The following is a 23,751-nucleotide window of genomic DNA, read 5'->3' as shown; positions in this document are numbered from 1 at the left end:
AGACAGCTGCTAATAAAGTTGTTGTCCAAATGCCACCGGAAATGTCGCGGGAAGTGGCCAATCAGAACACAGATTACCGGCGTCGAAAAGACGTCATCAAAAAGCGCCGGCAGCTCTGGAGAAAGAAGATTTCTTAGAAACGGTCGTGAGAGAATCGAATTGGTGAGTGTGTTGGAGAAGGGAGGGCGGGAAGTCCAGCTACTGGGTCTAAAAGAGAAAATGTAGAGGCCGACTTAAATCATAGCGTAAGTAATCATAAACGTATGAAGCGCCTTAGAACCAATATACAGGACTGCGTAAGTCACATCGTACCGTAGTTTAGACTGGAATGGAGCGTGCGGACCAGACAGGTGGAATGTGAGAGCTGAAGGCAGGGTGTGGGAAAGGGCCAGGTTAGCAAAGGGAATGATTGTTCGAAGGCCCAGAGATGTGGAGAAAAGTTGCCAGGTCAGGTGGTACCTGGAGGGGTGTGCTGTAGGATGTGTGGTTTGAAACTGGAGACATCCTCCATGAACAAAGCAAGCGGTGGAGCCTGCGTGCTGTTGGAACTGATGAAGAAGAAACTTCAGGGGTTTGGGGAGGAGGTCCTCCTTGTGGTAATATGAAGGGACAGATTCAAGGTGCTGTATGAGGGAACCCCATTCTCACTTTCCTATAGGCCTTGGGATGTCTCTGGCAGATGAGCTCTTGGCTGACCTTGAGGAGGCAGCAGAAGAGGAGGAAGGAGGAAGCTATGGAGAAGAAGAAGAAGAGCCAGCAATCGAGGATGTACAGGAGGAGACACAGCTGGATCTTTCTGGGGATTCAGTCAAGAGCATTGCCAAGCTATGGGATAGCAAGATGGTGAGTGGTACCCTATATGTGAATATTCCTGGGAGGAGGGATAGAACAGCAATCCTGGTTTCTGACCGTGCTCTCCTTCCCCATCAGTTTGCTGAGATCATGATGAAGATTGAGGAGTATATCAGCAAACAAGCCAAAGCATCAGAAGGTGACTCTTCGCCCTCAATTTCCTCTGTTCATTCTTCTGACCCTGTGACTCTTCTGCTCCCTCAACTTTCCCCATAGCACTCTTCATTTCATCCCAGTCACCAGCCCCTGAAAACATATTGTATTGTACCCAGTCATTTTGATGGGTGCTTATAATCGCATTCCTTGAGAGGCTGAGACAGGAAGGAGGTACATGAGTTCAGGTCCAGCCTGGGCTACATAGTCAAGTCAGGGTCAGCCTGTCTCAAAAACTCCGTCTCAAAAATACATGTATGCTGGGCAGTGGTGGCGCATGCCTTTAATCCCAGCACTTGGGAGGCAGAGGCAGGCGGATCTCTGTGAGTTCAAGGCCAGCCTGGTCTACAAGAGCTAATTCCAGGATAGTTAGGGTTGCTGTACAGAGAAACCCTGTCTCAAAAAAAAAAAAAAAAAATACCCACATACATGGAGTTGATGAGGCAATGGATCCCTCTGGAGTGATTCCTGTGCTGTGTGCACCAAGGTTGCAGGTATGGGGAAAGTGGACCTAATATTTTTTCCTTGTGGGGCCTCTATCTCTTGAGTACCAGTCAGAGAATCTTGCTCATTAGCCTCGGAGCTTTGGAGAGCCACGGGGGGGAAAGGGGTTAGTTTTGGAGCAAGATGAGGTCAAGACTAGAGTAGCCTAGAGAGATGAGAGGCAGGAATAAGGATCCTAGGGAGGTTTCCAAACCCCTAGTGCATACTTCAGCCCCTCCTCCCTGATCCCATCCAGCTTCAGCTCCAGTCTTCCCTAGCTTTGTGACTTAAGAGGGGTGGGTGGTGGGTGCCCCTCCCTCACCCACATTCCTTCGTCTTCATAGTGATGGGACCAGTGGAGGCAGCCCCTGAGTACCGAGTCATTGTGGATGCCAACAACCTGACTGTGGAGATAGAAAACGAGCTGAGTGAGTGATGGGAAGGGCCATGGGACAGCTCTGCTTTGTGCCCTTCACTCTTTCTCTGTGACCCAAAGGGAAGAACAGGCACGAGCCTGGACCTCTTCTGTTTACTTTTATTGGACTACTGCCCTGACTAGGTTCACCTTCTGTACAGACTTATTTACATAAAGAGAAAGTGTATTCTCCTTCCTAAAAGTCTGAGTAAACAACGCAGGTCTAGAGTTACCCTTTGACCCCCTTCAGCAGCCAAACTCTGCCATCTGTTTTATTCTTTCGGGTGATTGCCTCACTTCCATGTCCCTACCAACAAATGGGGAGGGAAGAAAGGGCATGGTTGGTTCCTTAATGCCATGATCTGGAAGTTGAAAATGCCAATTCAGTTCACATCTTGTAGACATTAGAGCAAACTCCCATCTACACATAGCACTGGGGACAGCTAGGAAATGTAGACTTCATGCTGACATCCATACACCAACCCGTGATTTGGGGTTGAGAGGTGAAGGTGGGTGTTGGGGATAGGATAGTAGCTGAGTCTGCCTCCCCGCTCAGTGGACACCTGCCCTCCCTGTCCACTTTAGACATTATCCATAAGTTCATCCGGGATAAGTACTCGAAGAGATTCCCTGAGCTAGAATCCTTGGTCCCCAACGCTCTGGATTACATCCGCACAGTCAAGGTGAGTGGGGAGGAGTCTGGGTCCACTAGACGACCATGAAGCCTCGGGGTATAGAGATGATGGAGGCATGAATAGCTCTCTGTCGGGGAGGGACAGATACTAGAAAGAATATCTCACACACATCTCTTGCTTCTCTCCTCCCCTTGGTCTTGTGGGAGGATCCCCATTGACCTGGCCCTTGCCTCTGGCTGCCATTGGAGCGGGTGTCCTTTGACCTGGTATCTGAAGGCTGGCATAGTCAGGGGCCGCAGCTAGATAAGAGCTAAGATCCCGAGTGGGAACAAACAAGGAGGAAGTGAGAAGAGACAGGTAGCGGAGCTTGGACAGGTAAGAAAGGTCAGAGCACATCAGACACGGAAGGTTTTGGATCTTCTGGGAGACATGATGGGAGCAGGTGGAGGTGAAAGAGCAGGGGTCCTGCCTCTGTCCAAGAGATGAGGATGGTCTGTCTCTAGTTGTGAGCTCCTGCAGGCTTCCTTGGTGCAGCATGTCTTCCTTGGAGGCCGCTTGCTCAGGTTCACTTCTGGGTCAGCAGAGCAGAGCAGGCAGCACTGATGCTTGAAGCAGCAAAGTTGTAAGACTAAAAGGCAAGAGAGGCCGGGCGGTGGTGGCGCACGCCTTTAATCCCAGCACTCGGGAGGCAGAGGCAGGCGGATCTCTGGGAGTTCGAGGCCAGCCTGGTCTACAAGAGCTAGTTCCAGGACAGGCTCCAAAGCTACAGAGAAACCCTGTCTCGAAAAACCAGAAAATAAAATAAAATTTAAAAAAAGTTACAAATAAAAGGCAAGAGAGGTCTCCAGTATATGGACCTTCGCTTTTCCAGGTTCCTCAAGGGGAGACCTGTGCTAGTGTTGGCGCAAATGAGCTTCTAGTATCTTCTGGGTGTTACTACGCTTTCTTTCTTTCTTTCTTTCTCCCTTTCCCACCCCAGGAGCTGGGCAACAGCCTGGACAAATGCAAGAACAATGAGAACCTCCAGCAGATCCTGACCAATGCCACCATCATGGTTGTCAGTGTCACCGCCTCCACCACGCAGGGGTATGTATACCACATGGTAAGGCCCTGCAAGCCTGCCATAAGCCAACTAGCAGCAGAGACCAGAAAGGGTCATGGTCAGGGTGGTGCTGGCTGAGAGCCATGGCCCCTAGACTGACAGAACTTGTAATAACCCCAGAGCTACACAAGACACACGTGCTTACAAAGCTGAGAGGGTGGGTGGTTCTTATCACCAGTTAAACATGGACCCAGCAGAACTGGGGGCTGTCCCCAACCCTTACCTGCTCCCCAATTCAGGCAGCAGCTGTCTGATGAGGAGCTAGAACGTCTAGAGGAGGCCTGTGACATGGCGCTGGAGCTGAATGCCTCCAAGCACCGCATCTATGAATATGTGGAGTCCCGAATGTCCTTCATTGCACCCAACTTGTCCATCATCATTGGAGCATCCACAGCTGCCAAGATCATGGGTGAGTTCCCAGCTGGGTCCCATGGTCTGGGACTGCTGTTAGATTAGGTTGTCTTGAGACAGTGGGGCTTGACGTTAGGAGCTCTGTTATGTTGTCATCTGGAGACTGAGGTCAGCCAGCTTGGCACAGCACATAGTAGAAGCTCAGTGACCCCTTCTAACAACAACTGGCTCAAGCAGGTTGCACAGATGACGATGGATCAGCCTCCTCCTGCCAACAGGTCCATTTTGGACCCTGGGGCGGCTACAGAGTAGGAAACTCAGCTCTTTGACCCTCAGGCTTTCCTACTGGATGTGGCAGCAAATTCTACCATGTGCTAAGTTTCTCCTCCCAAAAGCTCCTGGAGCCAGAGTCCTTCCCTTCCTTGCAGGGGGATGCTCGCAAAGGGAATGTGGCAAAGCCACCATCTTTGCTTACTTAGCTTTGGTCTTGAGTCCTACGGGCCAAGATGCTTATATTCCCAAGGCTGCTGTTTCAGAGTGGACAGATTTGGGACCAAGGTGCTGTTGGGGTTGGTTTCTCCCTAGGCCTCTGCTTGGCTCAGGCATGTCTTCTGTGTCTTCATGCAGCCATGCTGCCGTATCTGTATCTCTATCTCCCCTTCTCACAAGAATGCCAGGCAGATAGCACCAGGATCCATCAGATCTCATTTTATCTTAACCATCTCCTTAAAGATTCTATGTCCTGTGCTGGAGAGATGGCTCAGAGGTTAAGAGCATTGCCTGTTCTTCCAAAGGTCCTGAGTTCAATTCCCAGCAACCACACATGGCTCACAACCGTCTGTAATGAGGTCTGGTGCCCTCTTCTGGCCTGTAGGCATGCATATACACACAGACAGAATATTGTATACATAATAAATAAATAAATAAATAAATAAATAAATAAATAAATAAATATTTTTAAAAAAAATTCTATGTCCTGGGCCAGAAAGATGGCTCAGCAGGTAAAAGTACTTGTGACCCAAGCCTGATAACCTGAGTCTGACCCCTTAAACCCACACAAAAGTAGAGAAAACAGAGTCCCATAAGTGTCCTCTGATCTCCATGCACACTCCCTACACATTCACATAAAATAACTCCCTCACACATGCACGCACATATGATCCCATACCCTTCCAGATGCAGTGACTTAGACCAGTAATCCCAGTATTTGGAAGGGTGAGGCACAAGGATTGCTTTGAGTTTGAGGCCAGCCTGGGCTACAGAGTAAAATACTGTCTCAAATCAGCAAACAAATGAAGATGTCTCAGTCACTGTTCTGTTGCTGTGAAGAGACACCATGGTCAAAGCAACTCTTGTTAAAGAACACATGTAACTTGGGCTTGCTTACATTCTAGAGGCTTGAGCTGTTGTTGTCATCATGGCTTGGTAGCAGGGAGCATGGCAGCAGGCAGGTGTGCTAGAGTAGTAGCTGAGAGCTGCATCTTCACCTGCAGAGAGAGAGAGAGAGAGAGAGAGAGAGAGAGAGAGATTGGATCTGGCATGGGCTTTTGAAACCACAAAGCCCACCCCCAGTGACGTACTTCTTCCAAAAAAGCCACAGCTCCTAACCCTTTTAATTATCAGAGTTTCGCTTCCTGGTGACTAAGCAAATATTTGAGCCTATGGGGGACATTCTTATTCAAATCACCAAGGTACACATGAGCCTCCAGATGTGAACCTTTTGTTCTTCTGACCTCACCTTTCGTTGCAGGTGTGGCCGGAGGCCTGACCAACCTCTCCAAGATGCCTGCTTGCAACATTATGCTGTTGGGGGCCCAGCGCAAGACGTTATCTGGTTTTTCCTCTACCTCAGTGCTGCCCCACACTGGCTACATCTACCACAGTGACATCGTGCAGTCTCTGCCCCCAGTGAGTCCTTTATCTTGTGCCCTGCTTCCGGCCCCCATGCCTTATCTGGTTTTGCTGAAATAGCACTCAGGAGCCTGGAGGATAGGACAATATGGGTTGGAATAGCGAGGACACAATTCTGGGGTCACCACTTGGTAATGAGGATGGTAGGATGTCTGGAAACTGGGAACCCTGCAGTTGGGTAGCTGGAGTACAGCCCTCAAGAGGCTGTTAGTCCGGTGTGAGGCCTGCCTCCTAGAACATGGGGTACAGCTGCCCTAGATGAGAAGTGACTATTGTGGTGGCTTATTTACCTCTAGAGGTTCAGTTTCCTCTCCCCCTTTCCATTGCTCCAGGATCTCCGGCGGAAGGCAGCTCGGCTGGTGGCTGCCAAATGTACTCTGGCAGCCCGTGTGGACAGTTTCCATGAGAGCACAGAGGGGAAGGTGAGGAGAGGACAGGCATCTGTCCCTGGGCTTGGGGTCTTTTCATGAGAAGAGGCTATTTTAGAGAGCTTTCTGGATCAGCAGACAGATGTATGTTTCTGTAACCCCCACTGAGGTCATCCCCTTCTCACCTCTGCGCGTCAGCTGCATAGGGCAGCTGTACCAAATCACTGTAGATGGAGTGGCTTAGTATACATGTTTGCCAGGTCTGGTAGCTTATATCTTTAGCCCCAGTACTTGAGAGGAAGAGGCAGGAAGATCACTAGTTTGAGGCAGCCTGCACTATATAATGAGTTTCAGGCCATATGAGCCTACATAGTGAGATCCTGTCTTTGAAAAAAAAGCACAGGGCTGGAGATGTGACTCAGTAAGTTAAGTTCTTGCATGCAATCATGAGGACTTGACTTCAGTTCCCAAAAATATAGGGAAAAAAGAAAAATCAGGCACAGTAGAATGATAAAAACTCAGAGAAATTGGGGTTCAACCTGAAGATCCTAAAAGCAAAATAGCCAGTCACTGGCTCCTATCTTGACCTCAGTCTGAAGTGGCGATCCTGCCTCCCGGAATCTCAGAATGTGTATTGAGAGCTTTTTCCTCCCACTTTATAATCCTCTCTAGGGCTGGATTAAAGGTGTGTACCACCATGATTAAAGCCACGCACTACCTGATTTCTGTGGCAACTAGTGTGACTACTGAGATTAAAGGTGCATGTTGTTGTGGCTACTGGGATTAAAGGTGTGTGTCACCATAACCTGGTCTGTAAGGCTGACCAGTGGGACTGTTTTACTTTCAGATCTTCAGGCAATCTTTTTATTAAAATACAATTGAAATGCTGCTATAGTAGTACATGCCTGTAATGCCAGTGCTGGGGAGGTGGAGTCGGAAGGGTATCTGGGGCTCGTTGGTCTGTCAATCAAACCAGCAAGCTCCAGGTTTAGTGAGAGAAATCAGGTGAGGGGTGAGTATAGAAGCCATGTGATACCAATCTCTGGACTCAGACGTACACAGTCTCACAGACTAACATCAGGGTATTAGCTGTGCTGTTCCCATTTGTGGGCTTCTGGGAAGAAACATTCCTGCCCCTGTCAGCACCAGAGGCCACCAACCCAGACAGCATCTCCAGCCTTTCTGAGTCTGCTAGTTTGGGACCCCTTGTGACAGTGGGAGGTATTGTCACATCTCAGTCCTTAGCCAAGTCACATCTGCAAAGCTCCTTTGCCATGTGAACTCTAGTCACAGATTCTAGAGACCAGACACATGGCACCAAGACAGAGCTCTGTGTTGGAGGGGCCAATGTTTTGCCCACCACACTAGGACCTGTCCTCTGCTCGTAGGGACATGACTCTAATGGTACCTTCTGTTGTCCTGGGTGTCTCTGCTGTGTGTGTCACTCTGCAAGAAAGGTCATCGTATCCTAAGGCAGGGTTCAGTGTCTCTCTCTGCCTTTTGCCACTGTCTAGACAAGGCAGTACAACACGGAATTACACAGATGTCTGCCTCCATGGCTTTTTTTTTTTTAAATGTGTGTGTGGCTGGGTGGAGGGGGTACTGGGATGGAACCTAGGATTTTATACGCTTTAGACAAGTGCTCTATCACTTAGCTACATCCTCAGTGACCCTTCCCCCACGCACACTTTTTTTTTTTTTTTTTTTTNGTTTTTTTTTTTTTTTTTTTTTTTTTTTTTTTTTTGAGATCTTTTCTCTAGTCCAGGAAGAATTTTGGTCCTTCTGCCCCAACTTCCCTGGTAACTGGGATTGGAGGTTGGTGTCACACAGCATTTATGTTCTAGCTGGGACCAAAACACCTAGGCAGCAGGCCTGATAAATCTGTAATGGGTTCAGTAGTGCTTACTTACCAGGGACAGTAAGGGGAATTATAGGATGAGGAAGCCTGGGTTCTGACTCTGCTAGGATGTGAGGAAGAGCTTTGAGGAGGTTTTAATACAGACCTGAGTGAAGTTAGAGTCAGATGTGTGGATGCTTGTGCTCACCACTTGAGTGTTCTAAGCAGAGGGAATAGTGAATACAAAGAACCGGAGGCTAGAGTTTGGTGAACCCCAGCAGGGAGAAGGGCCTCTGGCTGCTGTGGAGGCACAGAAGCAAGCCACCTCAGGGTATCTGTGGTGTGAGGTGACACAGTCGATGACATACTGTCTGCTGACTGGGAAAACTGATACTGCCTGGCCTGTCTGTGTTCAAAGGACTCAGAGGGTAGAAGGGCTAAACCAGGGAACCCACAGGATACCAGTCCTGGCCCAAAGAGGACAAACCTGTCTTGGGGACTGTACAGTCAGGTGGGCAGATACACAGTAGATGGGTTGGTGATGGAAGACAAGAGGGAACAGTCCACACAGCTGGCTACAGCTTCTCTCCAACTCCCTGCCCAGGTGGGCTACGAATTAAAGGATGAGATTGAGCGCAAATTTGACAAGTGGCAGGAGCCACCACCTGTGAAGCAGGTGAAGCCTCTGCCTGCACCCCTTGATGGGCAGCGGAAGAAGCGAGGGGGCCGAAGGTAAGGAGCTCTGGTGGGGCTAGAAGCTGAGAAAGGAGGTGGGGAGGAGGCTGGCACCTTCTCAGTCAACTCCCTATATTCTGTTGACACCTACCTTTCCTAGGTACCGCAAGATGAAGGAGCGGCTAGGGCTGACAGAGATCCGGAAACAGGCCAACCGCATGAGCTTTGGAGAGGTCAGGCTTGCTCCACAGTAGCAGTGGGAACTTGAGGGTTCTCTCTGCACATCCTGCTGCTGCCATCCCTCCTCTCCACCTTGTAATCCCAGAGCAGATCTGGGGCTATCCCAGCCTCCTCCCTTGTACCTAGCCTCCCCTCTCAAACCACCTACCCCATGGTGGGTGATCTTTTCAGCTTTGAGCTGGCGGCCCTCCCACCCAATCCCCCATGCTGCACCTATATCTGACCATCATCCAGGTGGTCCTGAGAGAATCCACTTAGGTGCCATCTCACCTAAGTAACCCATCCCAATTCTTGGCAAACTTAATTTGAACATAGGGAGAAATGGCCACTCTCTACCCAGGTCAGGAACCAGTTCTTCACAGGGTTTCCAGCTATCCCCAAGCAGAGTTAGACGGGGCTCTTCCAAGGTCATTTAGTGCAGTCAGTTCTCCTGGCTCAGCGGGCACCCATGAGACTGGCTGATTGGAGGCTCCCTGGGTTTCAGTGGACTGCCTTGGAGGACTGGCTGAATGTAGCCAGCTTCTTAACAGTAGGCCACTCTCATCTCACCAGATTGAGGAGGATGCCTATCAAGAAGATCTGGGCTTTAGCCTGGGCCACTTGGGCAAGTCAGGCAGTGGGCGTGTGCGGCAGACACAGGTGAACGAGGCCACCAAGGCCAGGATCTCCAAGACACTGCAGGTATGTACTGGCCCATGGGAGTGGGAGGCAAGTAGGACATGGAGGTCAGTGAGCCTGGATCATAGCCTCCCCTTTTCCCTGCAGCGGACCTTACAGAAGCAGAGTGTGGTGTATGGCGGGAAGTCTACCATCCGTGACCGCTCCTCAGGGACTGCCTCCAGTGTGGCCTTCACTCCACTCCAGGTACTACACCCTCTCCTACCAGACATGTAGTAGGGTTATTGTGGAGGCCCTGTTGACTTAACACGTGAAGAGCTTAGGCATCTAGAGTCACACAGTAAGTGCGAATGGTTGGGAGTGACAGCTGTGACAAGCTCAGACTAACTTTGGAACTGGACCTATGACTATCCATGTGATCCAGATACTCTTTGAGCTTCCTAGTCTTTGCTTTGAGATGGCCCCAGTAGTCAGAGTAACCTTAAGGTGGGCTTGAGTATCACACCAGCCCCATATCATTACACAATGAACCACAATGGCCTCCGGTTACTCATAACAGAGGCTGGCAAATGTGTCCCATAATGTCACAAGAGAGCACCTACCTGCCATCTTCCAGGCTTCAGGCAGAGTGACAAAAGAGACAGACCTTGCCTTTTAGGGGGTCATGGGCTGGAGAAGACAGATGAATGAGTCAAGTATATGCTGTATTAGAAGGCCATGGGTGCCAGAGAGAAGCAGGGGTGAAAGGTGATGGAGCCAGGGAAGGGCCAACAAGAAGACTGGAAGCATTCAAGACAATATAGTGCCAGCATTATCACTGTCATGGTGTGGGATTTGCAGGAAACTCTGGCTGGTCATGTCCCTCTGGGGCTCAGTTTCCTCATCCAAAACTACACAGGAGTTTGGTGTTACCCAAGGAAGCTAACAATCCTGATGTCCAGGCACACGGGGTCAAAATCTCCCAAACTGTGGGAGACTCCGGGGACTGTAAACAGTTCTGTGTCTGCTGGAGTGGTTCTTACCTCTCACCCCACTCCCTTGCAGGGTCTGGAGATTGTGAACCCTCAAGCAGCTGAGAAGAAGGTTGCAGAGGCCAACCAGAAGTATTTCTCTAGCATGGCTGAGTTCCTCAAGGTCAAGGGTGAGAAAAGCGGTACCATGTCCACTTGAGGGGGCCCACACCCCAGGTGGCCACCCACTGGAAGGACATGAAGGATTGGAACTTCAGAAGCGATGGACATCCAGCCAGGTAGTTGTGGTGGAGGCAGCCTGCCCTGCTCTGTTCTTGGCTCAAGGCCACAGCATCCAAGGAAAAGGGTGAAAAGCCTTGATCTGCCTCTCCCAGCACCCAGACTGCTGCTACCCCAAATGGGTGGAGGAATTCCTCGCACTCATCTTTTTTACTTACATGGGGAAAGGAAGTGCTTTTTCAGAAAGAGTACAATTAAATGCACAGCGTCAGGCTCTGCCCAGAGGGTGTGGTTATTTGTGAAAGGCTCAGAAGAGTCAGAGCTGTGGCATTTCCAGTCCAGGTAGCATGGACCCAGCTGTCTTCTGCTCTTGCCCTGGAATCTTAGAAGATAAAAAGCCCTGTGCATTTCTGACATCACCACCCACCCCCTGAGAACCTCAGCATCATGGCCACCACAAAGCTCCAGGGCCCACAGGATTATTGTTCCTCTGGCTAGAAACCTCCTTGGTCCAAGATCCACATCTGTACTGTTAGGCACCTAAGAGATCTGGGAAGTATGTGCAGAAAGCGCCTAGGACTGGGCTTAGGGGGGAGCCAGTTATTTTAATCCACGATTGATGAGGGGACCATGCCTGAGTCCTCAGCAAGAGTGAGGCAGATGGGCACCCTGCCCTGGGAAGCACCGATGCCAGATACGCAGAAGAAGCACACACTACCCAGTCCGACTCTAGAACTAATGCTCAGCCAAGGGAAGAAGTAGAACAGGGTGGATCATCTTTGGTGTGTTATGAGTCTGTGCTTCTGCAGAAGTAAGGGAGAGTCGCAGCTGGCCTCCATTTTCTCAGCTTGAGTTTGACTCTGAGGGTCTGGACATGGACCAGCTGCTGAGGTCAGGACTTCTCTTACTCATTGTTTGGCAGGTCTGTCTTGGGCTTCCTGGTCCCTTTTCCTCCCTCTGGGCCTTCACCTGTCTCCCCACTCTCTGTCTTGATCCCAGTCCCCTGTGGGCCTGCTAGGGATAGCACTTTGTCCAGCACTCCCTTTAGAATCCTTGCTCTGTCCCTGCCTGACTTGCATCTGACATTGCCAGTGGTGAGTGGAATGGAATAGGAAGATGTGAATCTCAGAATTGAACATCCTGCAGAATGCCTTGAGGGCTCTCTAAGACATGGATGCTAGTTCTAGAGTCCCATTCAGATTTGCTAAGATAGAGCTAAAAAACGCGTATTTCAGCCTGTAATTCTAGCTACTCGGGTAAGTTAGAAGTTCAAAGCTGCCTGGGCTACACAGTGAGTTCAAGGCCAGTCTGGCTTTGAAAAATTCTGTGTCCAGAAAAGAAAAAATTTAAGTTGGGGAGAGGTTTGGAGACAGTACTTTTGGTAAAGTGCCTTTCAAAAAAGCTTAAGAACCAGGGGGTGGATCTCTTGAGTCTGAGGTCATACTGGTCTACATATCGAGTTACAGGACAGCCAGAGCTATACAGAGAAACCCTGTCTTAAAAAAAAAAAAAAAGAGAGAGAGAGAGAAAAACAAACAACCAGCTTAAGAACCTGAGTCCAGTACTCAGCACCCATATAAAAGGCCAAGAATGGTAGCATGTGTTTGCCATTCCAATGCCTAGCAGGTAGAGGCAGGTGGATCACTGGGGCATGCTATCAGTCATCAGATGAGTGACCTAACAAAAAAGAAGAAAGAGCTACTGAGAAGGCTAATTTGGCCTTCATAAACACATGCATGTGCACCTACACACAATACATTCATATGTACACACAATTTCAGAAAAGGGAGTTGGCTGAAGAGATTTTTCAGTGGTTAACATTGGCTGTTCTTCCAGAGAATCTAGGTTTGATTTCCAGTACCCATATGGCAGCCTACAGTGGTCTATAATTCCAATCCCAGAAGATACATCCTTTTCTGGTTTCCTGGGCACCAGGCACACTTGTTTTGCACAGACATACATGTAGGCTACACACCCATACATACACAATAAATGTCTCTAGAGGGCCAGGAATGCAGTCGTTCACCTCAGGGTGCTTGCCTAGCTGTGTCAAGGCCCTGCTGGGTGTGGTGGCATACACCTTCAATCAGGCAGAGACCAGATTTATGTGAGTTGGAGGTCGTCCTAGTCTACATCGTGAGTTTCAAGGCTTACATAAGATCCTTTAAAAAGGGCAAAAGCTGAGACGTGGTGGTAGATACCTGTAATCCCAGCACTTGGGAAGTGGAAGCTGGAGGAGTTCAAGGTATCCTCTGCTACAAAGCTAGTTCTAGTCCAGCCTGTCCTATATGAAACCCTGTCAAAAATGAGGTGAGAGGCAATTGGGGGAATAGTTCAATAGTAGGGTACTTTCCTCTTGTGTGAAGCCCTGGGTTCAAGTCTCCCTTCCTTGAAAGAGAAAGTGCATTTCCATGTGCTATTGATGGTACTGATTAAAGGACTATGCTTTGAAGTGAGTGGTTTTTACCTTAGCTGCACGTTGGAATTACCTCAGGGGAAGAATGATAGCTCTTTCTTATCTCCAGGAGTTGATGTAATTTTTCTAGCATGAGCCTGGGTATTTGGACACCCCTCCTCCCAACTTCCCAGGTGATTCTAAAGTGCAACTAAGCCTGAGAATCAAAACTCTGTTCTTGAGGTCATCAGCATGCCCTGGGAGCTTGTTAGGAAAAGCAGAATTGGGGACCACCTAGATAATCTGCATCTAAACAAATCCATAAGGGCTTCCTGATAAGGCTAGAAGCAGCTCCACATTCAGGGTCTTCACAGGATAACTAAGCTGTACATGAATAACAAACTTGAAGGTATGGTATGGGGGTGTTAGAAAAATCTGGACGAATACAAGTTCCTAGATTTCACTTTCTTAAGTCTACGTGACCCTAAAAATGTGCATTAAAAAAAAAACTTATGTGAATGTGTTAGAATAAGTGCACTAGCAGTGGTCAGGTGATGGAGTCATAACCCTGGAACTGGTGTTATACAGGCATGTGAGCCACCATGTGGGCGCTGGGAACAGAATCCCGAGTCCTCTGCAGAAAAGGGTATCTTGGGGCTGGAGAGATGGCTCAGAGGTTAAGAGCACTGACTGCTCTTCCAGAGGTCCTGAGTTCAATTCCCAGCAACCACATGGTGGCTCACAGCCATCTGTAATAAGATCTGGTGCCCTCTTCTGGCTAGCAAGCATACAGACAAAACACTGTATACAAATAAATAAATAAAAAATCTTAAAAAAGAAAAAGGGTATCTTAATTGCCGAGCCATCTCTCCAGCAGAATACACTTTTTATAGGCCGTTTCTTCCTCTCGCTTCACGCCATTCTGAGGGGGTGTCCACATTCTCCTCAAGTTTGGTTTATTTTAGTTTCCTTCACCTAGGCAGGCAGAGATGGATCTGGCTTCCCAGTTCGTGAAAACGTGGTGCTCAAAAAGTTTTCAACATAAATCATTGCTCGGACTCATCATCTACTAATTCAGCCAAAGGCTATAGAGTGCTTTGTAAGTGTCAGATACTGAGAAATCCAGAGAGGGAGTCCCAAGTAAGTATTTAAAAAAAAAAAATCAGAATTTGAACAGAATTAAAGAGGCTCATTAAGCACTCTACAAGAGTGGTCAGGGAAGTTTGCTCCCTAAGAGAAGAATCCTAACAGTTCCAATAAGTAGCCGTTACAGATGTAACTGAAGTATGGGAAAGTGCAGTTTCTTCTGCAGCTTCTGCAGCAACAGATTCCTTGCAACACCAAAGGAACGGAGATAGAGGAGAGTGTCCCGCAGTTGGCTTGCTCACTTAACTGGAGGCAGGACAGTCCCGTGCGGACACTTTCTCAGTCACTTCTGCTGTGCATGGTGCTAGTTAAACTGTCTCTGATTCCGCCTTTCCTTCTTCCATCCAGAAAGCATTCTGAAAAGAGATATGCCAAGCATAGGCACTTAGGAAACTATTTAAATGAGGATCAGAAAACAGCCTGGATGGCAGGAATAGGAAAGGATGCTCCAGAACCACACCTGTCGGCAGCACCCTCGGTTAATAGCTACCCTATTGGCCAAACTGGAAATGGGAGGGGCCTTCTCGTCTAGCTCCGCCCCTTAGGCCTGGCGGCTCTTTTGATTGGTAAATAACTTGAGCTTAATACCCCCCCCCCAACCCCAGTCACCTGTCCGTCTCCCACTAGGTAAGTGGCCTTTAACACCCACTCTCCATGCCTTCCGTCGGTTTCCCCTACCCACTTCCATGACCAACCAATAAGTTCGAGGCAGAATGTCGCAACCAATTACAGCTGCCTTCAAACTTGACGGACGACTTCCCGCCCCTCGCCCTGACTCCTCCCCGCAGCCAATTGATTTAGGAGAAGGGGGCGGACGCATCCAATCAGTACGACACAGGCCTCCTGATTGACACTCGGGCCCTCGCGCTGGCGTGTTGCGCTCTGAGGCGGGGAGGAGGAGGAGGAGCCGGGAAGGAAAACCTGAGCCAATCCAAGCCAGCTGAGCGGGAGGCCAATCGAACGCCGCGCTCTGCAGAGATCAGCCAATCCGAGTGAGGGGGCCGGCCGCATCCTCCCTCGGAACCAATGGGACGCGCCTGACGGCCCAGAGCGACGTGCTGCAGGAGCAATGACGGACCTATATTCGGGGCTCGGGGGCGGGCCGGCGCCAGAGACGAGAAGAGAGGAGGGGAGGCCTCCTCCGTCGCCGCCATCTTGGACCGGGCCCGTTCAGCTTCCGTGGAGCCGTCGGCAGCCGCCGCCGGGCCTTCCCTTGAGCCCCGAATCCCCTACTCGGTCGTCCAGAACAATCCCGGGCCCACTTCCTCTATCAACAACCCAACCCCACTTCCGGCTTTCGCGCCCTCTTATCGCGATAGCGCCCGGGCTTGGGGCGCGAGGAAAGAGGAAAAAAAAAAAAAAGGCGGCTGGCGGGCGCTCGCCTCTGTCTCCCCCTCCTCGCCTGTCGCGATACGCTCCGCAGCGGCGGCGCCAGCTCCTGCGGTGAGAGCGTCAGGCTCGACTGGGCCGGACCCCTTCCCCTCTTCCCCCAGCGTCGTCGGCCGCCTTCCCGCTCCGCGACCCCTCCGCCTGTCGCGACCTGCCGGGCCCCGGCCCTGCCCTGGCCGCGCGCTCAGGCCTGCCTTCAGCTCGGGCGGGCGGGCAGGGAGCCTCCGCTCTCCTCCCGCGTCCCGGTTCCCGCGTGGCAGCGCGCCGGCCCCGGGTGCGAGGTGCCCGCCCTCCTCCGCGTCTGGCCGGTCTTGGAGCGATGGGCGCGCAGCGGGCCGGGAAGAAGCTTTGAGCTGTGGGTGTGGGGGGCACAACTGCAGTCATGCCCTCCCCGGGAGCTCCCTTTAGGAGCGTGGCCTCTGTGCACCTGAAAGCTCCAGTTTGTTGGTGTCTTGCTAGGGGAAAGCCTCTTTGGAAGAGATGGATCTGGTGGAGGAAAAGTCCCCAAGACCCGAGGTTGCAGCTCCCGTTGTGAGTTGGAGCCTAAGCCAAAGTTTCCACCTTGTCCTCACAGCTCTGGCAGTGAAGTCTCCTAGATGTCCCATTCCACCAGCCTTATTTTAAAGGAAGCATGTTTTTTTTAAACACTCCTTCCCCAAATCTTGGATTCAAGACTGTCCACCGTCTAGCTCACTTCCTGGCTTCAGGTCTTTTCCATCTTTGAGGTAGGGTATCAGCGGCCTCTAGCTTTGGAGATGCAAGCTCCACTAAGGCGCAAGCTGTCGGCCTCCCTGGATGTGGTTTCCTAGTGGTGTCAAGTCTACTGGTATTGCTGTGTGTGCTGGGAGCTCTTTAGCTCTCCTCAGCCTGTGCCGGTGGAATGTGAGCTTCTGAGCTCTCAGTTATTGGTATGCTATTGTTGGGGACAGTTGAAGCACCTCTTCTCAACAGCTGCATCTCAGTTCTTAGGATTCGTTCTCTCCTCGCTGTCTTCACCTTCTCCTCTCATCACATGGGTGGTTGTCTCCCTTCACTTCGTTCTCATTTCCCCGCCTGTGTGTATGTGTTCTCTCCCCTAATTGAAATACACTGGGGGAAAGCCTTGGACCAGAGCTAGATACCTACCCTGCAGGAATGCAAAGGTCCCTCGCCTAATTCTCCTGCTTTGCAAGGGGTGGCCTTTCTCCCTTTACTTGGGTTGTCTTTGTTGGGTAGTGTTGTCACCTGCAAGGTGAAGTTCCTGCCTTCTTTGGTATCAGCTTCCCCCTCTCCTGCATTTGAGATAGCTACACCCCCTGTGTACTTTGAGGCTAGGATACTCTTGCCTGGATAGTATGATTTACTCCTCTTGTGATCTTTCTGAGGGTCTACAGTGAAGGTTCTTATGCTGTGTCTGGGACTTGGGGGAGAGAACACTGTAGTCACTTTGCCTACAACTAGAGATTAAGGATGACTTTTCAAGGTGTGGTTCCTCAACCTTTGGTGTTGGACCTCTCCAGGGGCTACTATTACCTCTGACCAGAACCTACTTTATCCACCTAACGGAACCCCCATGTGGCCGTGCCAGGGTCCATGGAGGACCAATGCTGCTTGCCACCCCTCCTGGCTTTAGTGTGAACCCTCTTAGCTGCAAGATGCCTTGTGCTATGCTCCAAGATGCTTGTGTGGCCACTCCACAGCACCAGCCTTCAGGATTAATGTTATGCCCCTCATCAGGTCTGTGTATGTCAATCTTGAAACCTGTGGGGAAAAGTTCTGGAAGTTGTTTTGTTGACTCCTGTTGTGAGTCCTGATTTCAGGATGTGCCACAGTCTTGGACAGAGAGCCATGATTGAGCCTCCATCTGGGCCAAGAGGTCTAGCTTCCTCCACGCTGTCTGCAGCGCCTCACCATCTGTGTATATGTATGCTTTGTGTGAAGGTGCTTGCCTACTTCAAAAGGGCCCTGTGGTGATGCCTCCTAGAGAAGGGTCTTGGAAAATGGCATAGGCAGTCTTCTGTGGCAGAACCTATGTTTCAGACTCCAGCACTAACTTCCTTTCTGGCTTCTGAGGTGTGGGTACCCTGTTGGTGAGGAGTGTTTTTTGTGGAGAGAAGGTTAGTCGAGACTCCAGCTTCTAGAGTAGAAATTCCTGGGTATTGTGGGCCTTGTCTACTCTGGAACAACAGCTTCTTGCCAGGCAGAAACTCTTCTCTAATCACAGCTGTGCCCATCTTGATGACTGAAGCTTTACACCTGTTCTTTTTCTTTATTTGCTTAAATTTACTTTCATTCTATGTGTATTTTGCCTCCCCGCATGTAAGGGCACTGTGTATGTGCTGTCCCTGAGAAGCTATTGTTTCCCCTAGAACTGGAGTTGGGAGACCCATGTGGGTGCTGGGAACTGAACCTGGACTGTCTAAAAGAACAAGTGCTTTTACCCAAGACATCGCCAGCTCTTAAATTTTTTTTTATTATATATATTTTTAAAGTTGTGTTTTTGGTATGTGCATGGTTGGTATGACAGAAATGTGGGGGGGTCAGAGAAAAAGTTTGAGAAGTTGGTTCTTTGCTTTCACTATTTGGGACTTAGGGATTGAATCCAGATCACCAGTCTTCATAGTGATCTGACTTATCTACTCAGTCATTTTACTGGCCCTTAATTATTTTTTAAATTTATTTGTTTGGTTTTTGTTTGTTTTTTTGAGACTGTGTCTCTATGTAGTCTGAGAAGGCCTGCAACTCACTACCTAGACCAGGCTGGCCTTGAGATAGATCTGTCTGCCTCTCCCAAGGACTGGGATTAAAAGGCCAACCCTGGCCCTACATTTTGTTTGTTTGCTTGTGTTTATTTATTTGGTGTGTACAAGTGAAAGATGGAGATGGAATTGAGGTTGTCAGGCTTGGTTTATGCTGATCCCACTCACTGGCCCTTGTTGCCCCCTTTAGTATCTCTGTCATGTTTATGCTGCCACAGTCCTGTATTCTTACTGCAGGGCCTTATTACCTCCTCTCCTGTGCTTCAGTCCCAACTACTTCACTGTGAGATTAGGGTAGGGCTTCACCTCTTACGGTTGCAGTATCTGCCCAGAACCCTTCTGTAGGCTCTTGTTTAACATTCCTTCCTTCCTTGGTGTAAAAAGAGGCTTTTCTGTGCTGGTGGATATTAGAGCCAAGACTCATTCCTGGTCAAGATCCTGAACACCTCTTGCTGATTCCATGCAAGGTCCATGGACCAGAGAGGTACCAATTCTTTGGTCTAAGTGGGGTTCTTTGCTGAGTCCTTTTGCTAGTTGCTTTATCTTCCTTAAGATTCCTGGTTTATGGTGTGTCAGCCAATCCTCTCAGATAAGAGTGCTGTTTTTGTTTGTTTTGTTTTTGATAGGTCCTGTGCGGTAGAGATTTTAAGTTCCCAGGTGCCACCCATACCTACCTCTCCACAGAGTGGGATTCCACAGAGTTAATTTTTAAAATCCTTTCAGAAAAGGTGCCAACCCTATCCTCTCCAGGCCTCTTTTTCTAAAGCCTGCTCCATAATGCAATGTCCCTTGGAGTAGTTGCTAGCCATCTGTGATTAGTACAAGTGAATGAGCCAGGAATAGCAGTGCACTCTCTAACCTCAGCATTAGGGAGGTCAAGGCAAGAATGTGGGTTCAAAGCCAGCCTGAGGTGTTTGCTAAGACCCTTTCTTGGAAAGGGAAAGACTCTGTTTTTCCATTGCACTGGCTGTAGTACATTAAACTGACTCTGCAACATTTCTGACCTGCATGTGTTTTATTTAGAATATTTCTCTGGGTATTATTTTCCTTGGTAGTAAGATCCCTCGTTATGGCTGCCCACCAGGTTGAAATTCTTGGTTGTGGGAATAGGACAGTTTCTGCTTTTATGGTTGAGAGCTGCTTTGGGGCACCCCTGTCCTGTTTAGTCTAGTTCTCAGAGACTTGCTTGTTAGTATACTCTGGGCAGGGTGGGGCGGGGGCAGCTTCTGCTAGCAGTTCAGAAATCCTCTTCACATGACCCTCCCTCTCCGTGTTCCTCTGTTTCAGAGTCAAGTTTTGTAGTGTGGATTTCTCTACATATAGACCTCCCCTCTTCAGTCCTTTGTCCTCTGGCCCCTCTAAGCTCACCTTCCTTCAGAATAAAAAGAGGTGTCCCTCTGTGCGTTTTGGTTTCTGCCCTGTTGGGTTCATGTTTCTGAGTCTATCTGATCCGGAATTCTTCCATGTGCGCGGATCTGCTCTCTCACAGCTAAGGTACTTCTTTACTATCTTATCTTCATAAGTTTTCTATCTTCTCCCAGCCCTCTTTGAGGTGCTACTTCCTGCTCCCAAGTTTCTTATAACCATTTTTAATGTCAGACACTTCTGGCCAGAGACATTATCTTTTGGGACTCCAGGATTCTGCTGTGAAATAAATTTCTTGAAAGTGTGAGATCCTCTTGTTTGATACCCTGCTGTGTCCTTCATGAGCAGTCAGGTCTTCATAGCTGGAGAAATCCCCCGTCACTCTTCCCCTTTAGTTCACACCTGCATACACAGTATCTCATTCGTGCCAGGAGTTGCCAGCCTCATGTATTTCCAGACTTGCCTGGAGTGGCCTCTCCCAGTCACCTCTGGTCCCAACCCGTTTAGAGTCTTCAGTTAGGGTTCGTACCTCCATCTGAGCAGTCCACCTGTGTGCTGCATGTGCTGTAGTGTCATCTAGAGAACAGATGCTCTGTACTAAAGAAAGGTTTTGCTCCCTAACTCAGGGGCCCACAGATAAGATACAGCATTCTTTGTTTCAGCAATATCCCAGAATCCAATCTGCCCGTCTCTGTACTGGGCAATTGAAGGAATGTAGGAACAGGCCAGATCTTCCTTATCAGACAGGAAATGTAGCTGGGGATGTAGTTAGATGAATGAATGCTTGCACATGCAAGGCCCAGAGTTCTGTTAGGGAAGAGGGCAGGTAACTGTTTCTTCCCTCTACCATCCTACCTACTCCATGATTGCCACGATGTCTCTGGGTTTAAACTAGCCACAGAATATATGTTAAATCCTACCCAATTTTCCCCAGCAGCGTCCGTTTCCAAGGGAGTATGAAGAGAGTTCGTCTGTAGGGCAGGGAAGATGGCGGACAAGCGCAAACTCCAAGGTAATAGACTGCCTTCTGTAAATGTGACCGCAGGCCCTCTTTTCCGGCAACTTGTCTTTGGATATTTGCTGCCTTGTCAGGATCCTAAGTCTTCTTCTCTGTCTAGGTGAGATTGATCGCTGCCTCAAGAAGGTGTCCGAAGGCGTGGAGCAGTTTGAAGATATTTGGCAAAAGGTACATAGCCTAGAAACCTCAAAATCTGGGTCTGTGGGGAGAACCATCAAGAGGTTCAAAGTCTCAGGGTGTTGACCAGGGAAGCATCCCTAAGATCAACTATGGGGAGGGGGTCCCAGATTTCTCAGCCAAGGAAGAGACTGGACCTTTACTGCTATGGCGAGTTCTGGGCAGCTACTCTCACATTGACTGCTGAATTCTTCATCCCTCAGCTCCACAATGCAGCCAACGCGAACCAGAAAGAAAAGTATGAGGCTGACCTAAAGAAGGAGATTAAGAAGCTACAAGTGAGGGGGCTGGGGCTGGACTCTCTTTGTCCTGTGGGAGGAGGGATGGGGAGAGTGGACTGCTGGGTCCCAGGGAGAAGAGGTCACTGAGGGCCCCAGCTCCTGCGCCTGCAGCCTAATATTTGCTGCTTCTCTCTTCAGCGGCTGAGGGACCAGATCAAGACATGGGTAGCATCCAACGAGATCAAGGACAAAAGGCAGCTTATCGAAAACCGCAAGCTCATTGAAACGGTAAGAAATCAAAGCCAGGGGCTCTGTGGGGTGGTGGTATGATCAGGTTCCTGGGACGCTAGAAGGCAGAGCAGCCTTCTAGGAGCTGCCACTCCAGACTCCTGGGAAGATTAATGTCTCCACAACCAAGGGAAGGACAAAGATGAGGGCTCAGTCTAAGAGATAAGGTCCCCAGGCTGTTTGTAGCATTGCTGGCCCTTAAGAGCTCCTATCTCATCTTTGAGAGCTCTCCACCAACTGTACTCTCCACAGCAAATGGAACGGTTCAAAGTTGTGGAACGAGAGACCAAAACCAAAGCTTATAGCAAGGAGGGCCTAGGTCTGGCTCAGAAGGTGGACCCTGCTCAGAAGGAGAAGGAAGAGGTTGGCCAGTGGCTCACGGTGAGTTGGGACAAAGAAAGAAGTGAGCACATGGGCCCAGACTTAAGTATATGTCAGGGACTTGAGGACGAACCCCTATTCCCTTCTCTCCCCCCAGAACACCATTGACACCCTAAATATGCAGGTGGACCAGTTTGAGAGTGAGGTGGAGTCACTGTCGGTACAGACACGCAAGAAGAAGGGCGACAAGGATGTGAGTGAGGGGAGAAGCACACCCACAGGGTAGGGGTGGATGTGGCCTGTGTACAGGAAGCCTCTGGAAGCTTATGGGAATCTAGTTCTGGGTGCCAAAAATATATCTGGGGTAGAGATTGGAGAAAGCAGGATGGATGAGGCAGCCTAGCCAGCTGAGTGGTATAGGGAGGAGGTAAGACAGAATCATGGGATATTTGTCAGGGGTGGTTTGAGTTGAAGATAGACTTAGGTTCAGCAGGGACCACAGAGTAAGTGAGACATGGAGGGACAACCAGATTGGGAAGGTACACAGCACCCCAAAGATTCCAGGTTCTCCTTGGAGGTGGGGTGTCCCTGGGAAACCAATGGCAATGGTTTGGACCAAAGACATGTGTTAGAGTCCTGGATCCTACAGCTGTAGGATTATAGAGTGTGAATTGAAAGGACTGTATATTTGATGGTGTCACCAGAGAAGGAAGTTGGGATGGGAAATAAGAGATATGTCATGATTGGTGAGAGATTTGAGAATCAGAGAGGGACAGAGTGGGTGTCATTAACAAAAGGAGGAATTTGGAACTGGCACTAAGTTGTCGTGTGGTAAAGGGAATTGGAACCTTAGGAGGAGCAGGAGCTCCTCTTATTTATCCTTATTACTATTGCAGTGAGATGGGATGTAAGTTCCAGGCAGAGGTCAGAACAGTGGGGGAGGGCTGGGTGAGACTTGCTGACAGGTGAGCCAGATAGAGGCCAAGTGTAGGGCTAGCACAGACAACAACAGATTTCTAGGGATCTCCAGAGCCCAAAGGGGTTTGAGGAGGGAAAAGTGGGACCCTGAGATGCCATAAACCTCAGATTGGTCCTCACTGGGATGGAGGGTGGGCAGACTCCTCACTGCCCCATGCTAGGAGGGGCTGGAGTGGAGTTTTTGGGGTACCCTGGGGATGGGGGACTGAGGACAGGTTCTGTGGGGGCAGGAGGGCCAGGCAGGTGCTCTGCAGCCCCTGAGCCTGGCCCTGGGCTCGCCAGCAGAAGCAGGACCGGATTGAGGGCTTGAAGCGGCACATCGAAAAGCACCGCTACCATGTACGCATGCTGGAGACCATTCTGCGCATGCTGGACAATGACTCCATCCTGGTTGACGCCATCCGAAAGATCAAGGATGACGTGGAGTACTACGTCGACTCATCCCAGGACCCTGACTTTGAGGAGAACGAATTCCTCTATGACGACCTGGACCTCGAGGACATTCGTGAGGCCCTGGGCTGACCTTCATGGCACAGAGGGTGAGGGCAGGAGGCGTGGTTGAGCCAGCTAAGCATGCTGCTCCTCTGCCCCCACAGCACAGGCGCTGGTCGCCACCTCCCCACCCAGCCACAGCCACATGGAGGATGAGATCTTCAACCAGTCCAGCAGCACTCCCACCTCAACAACTTCCAGCTCTCCCATCCCACCCAGCCCAGCTAACTGCACTACGGTGAGGGTCTGGGGTTATTAATAACCTGGGTTCCCAAGAGGGTGGGCATGGGGATATCAGAAGCCCAATCTTCCCCTAGAGAGAGCAGTTAAGGAAGTAAAGTCTATAGGCTTTTTTTTTTTTTTTTTTTTTTTTTTTTTTTTTTTTTTTTTTTT

At 49.8% G+C, this 23,751-nt stretch overlaps 2 protein-coding genes across 3 annotated transcripts in view; both read left to right on the top strand.

The window, feature by feature from the left end:
* Positions 1-64: 64 nt before the first annotated feature.
* Positions 65-11,103, top strand: Prpf31 (pre-mRNA processing factor 31). 2 transcript variants are annotated; one of them, XM_050129837.1, is made up of 14 exons: positions 65-162; positions 659-843; positions 931-991; positions 1,833-1,916; positions 2,489-2,586; positions 3,518-3,624; positions 3,880-4,049; positions 5,742-5,899; positions 6,235-6,324; positions 8,712-8,839; positions 8,943-9,015; positions 9,575-9,703; positions 9,788-9,886; positions 10,685-11,103. In XM_050129837.1, the coding sequence occupies exons 2-14, from the start codon at positions 667-669 to the stop codon at positions 10,808-10,810; spliced, it is 1,500 nt and encodes a 499-aa protein (XP_049985794.1). In that variant the 5' UTR covers positions 65-162; positions 659-666; the 3' UTR covers positions 10,811-11,103. The 2 variants fall into 2 exon arrangements, with proteins under 2 accessions (XP_049985794.1, XP_049985795.1); XM_050129838.1 differs by lacking the exon at positions 65-162 and adding an exon at positions 172-245.
* A 6,037-nt stretch (positions 11,104-17,140) lies between these two features.
* The window catches only part of Cnot3 (CCR4-NOT transcription complex subunit 3), a 13,945-nt gene continuing 7,334 nt past the window's right edge, over positions 17,141-23,751 (top strand). Inside the window, exons 1-8 of the mRNA XM_050129878.1 lie at positions 17,141-20,875; positions 20,982-21,049; positions 21,262-21,336; positions 21,478-21,567; positions 21,820-21,948; positions 22,046-22,141; positions 23,152-23,371; positions 23,463-23,611. Of these exons, the coding sequence (XP_049985835.1) occupies positions 20,851-20,875; positions 20,982-21,049; positions 21,262-21,336; positions 21,478-21,567; positions 21,820-21,948; positions 22,046-22,141; positions 23,152-23,371; positions 23,463-23,611 (852 nt within the window). The 5' untranslated portion in view covers positions 17,141-20,850. The remainder of the gene's footprint in view (positions 20,876-20,981; positions 21,050-21,261; positions 21,337-21,477; positions 21,568-21,819; positions 21,949-22,045; positions 22,142-23,151; positions 23,372-23,462; positions 23,612-23,751) is intronic.

Source organism: Alexandromys fortis, unplaced genomic scaffold (assembly GCF_014885135.2).
Source record: "Alexandromys fortis isolate MF-2015 unplaced genomic scaffold, M_Fortis_MF-2015_v1.1 scaffold_282, whole genome shotgun sequence".
Classification (NCBI taxonomy): Eukaryota; Metazoa; Chordata; class Mammalia; order Rodentia; family Cricetidae; genus Alexandromys; species Alexandromys fortis.
The sequence above is the reverse complement of the archived record's forward strand: the minus strand, read 5'-3'. Positions and strand labels throughout refer to the sequence as shown.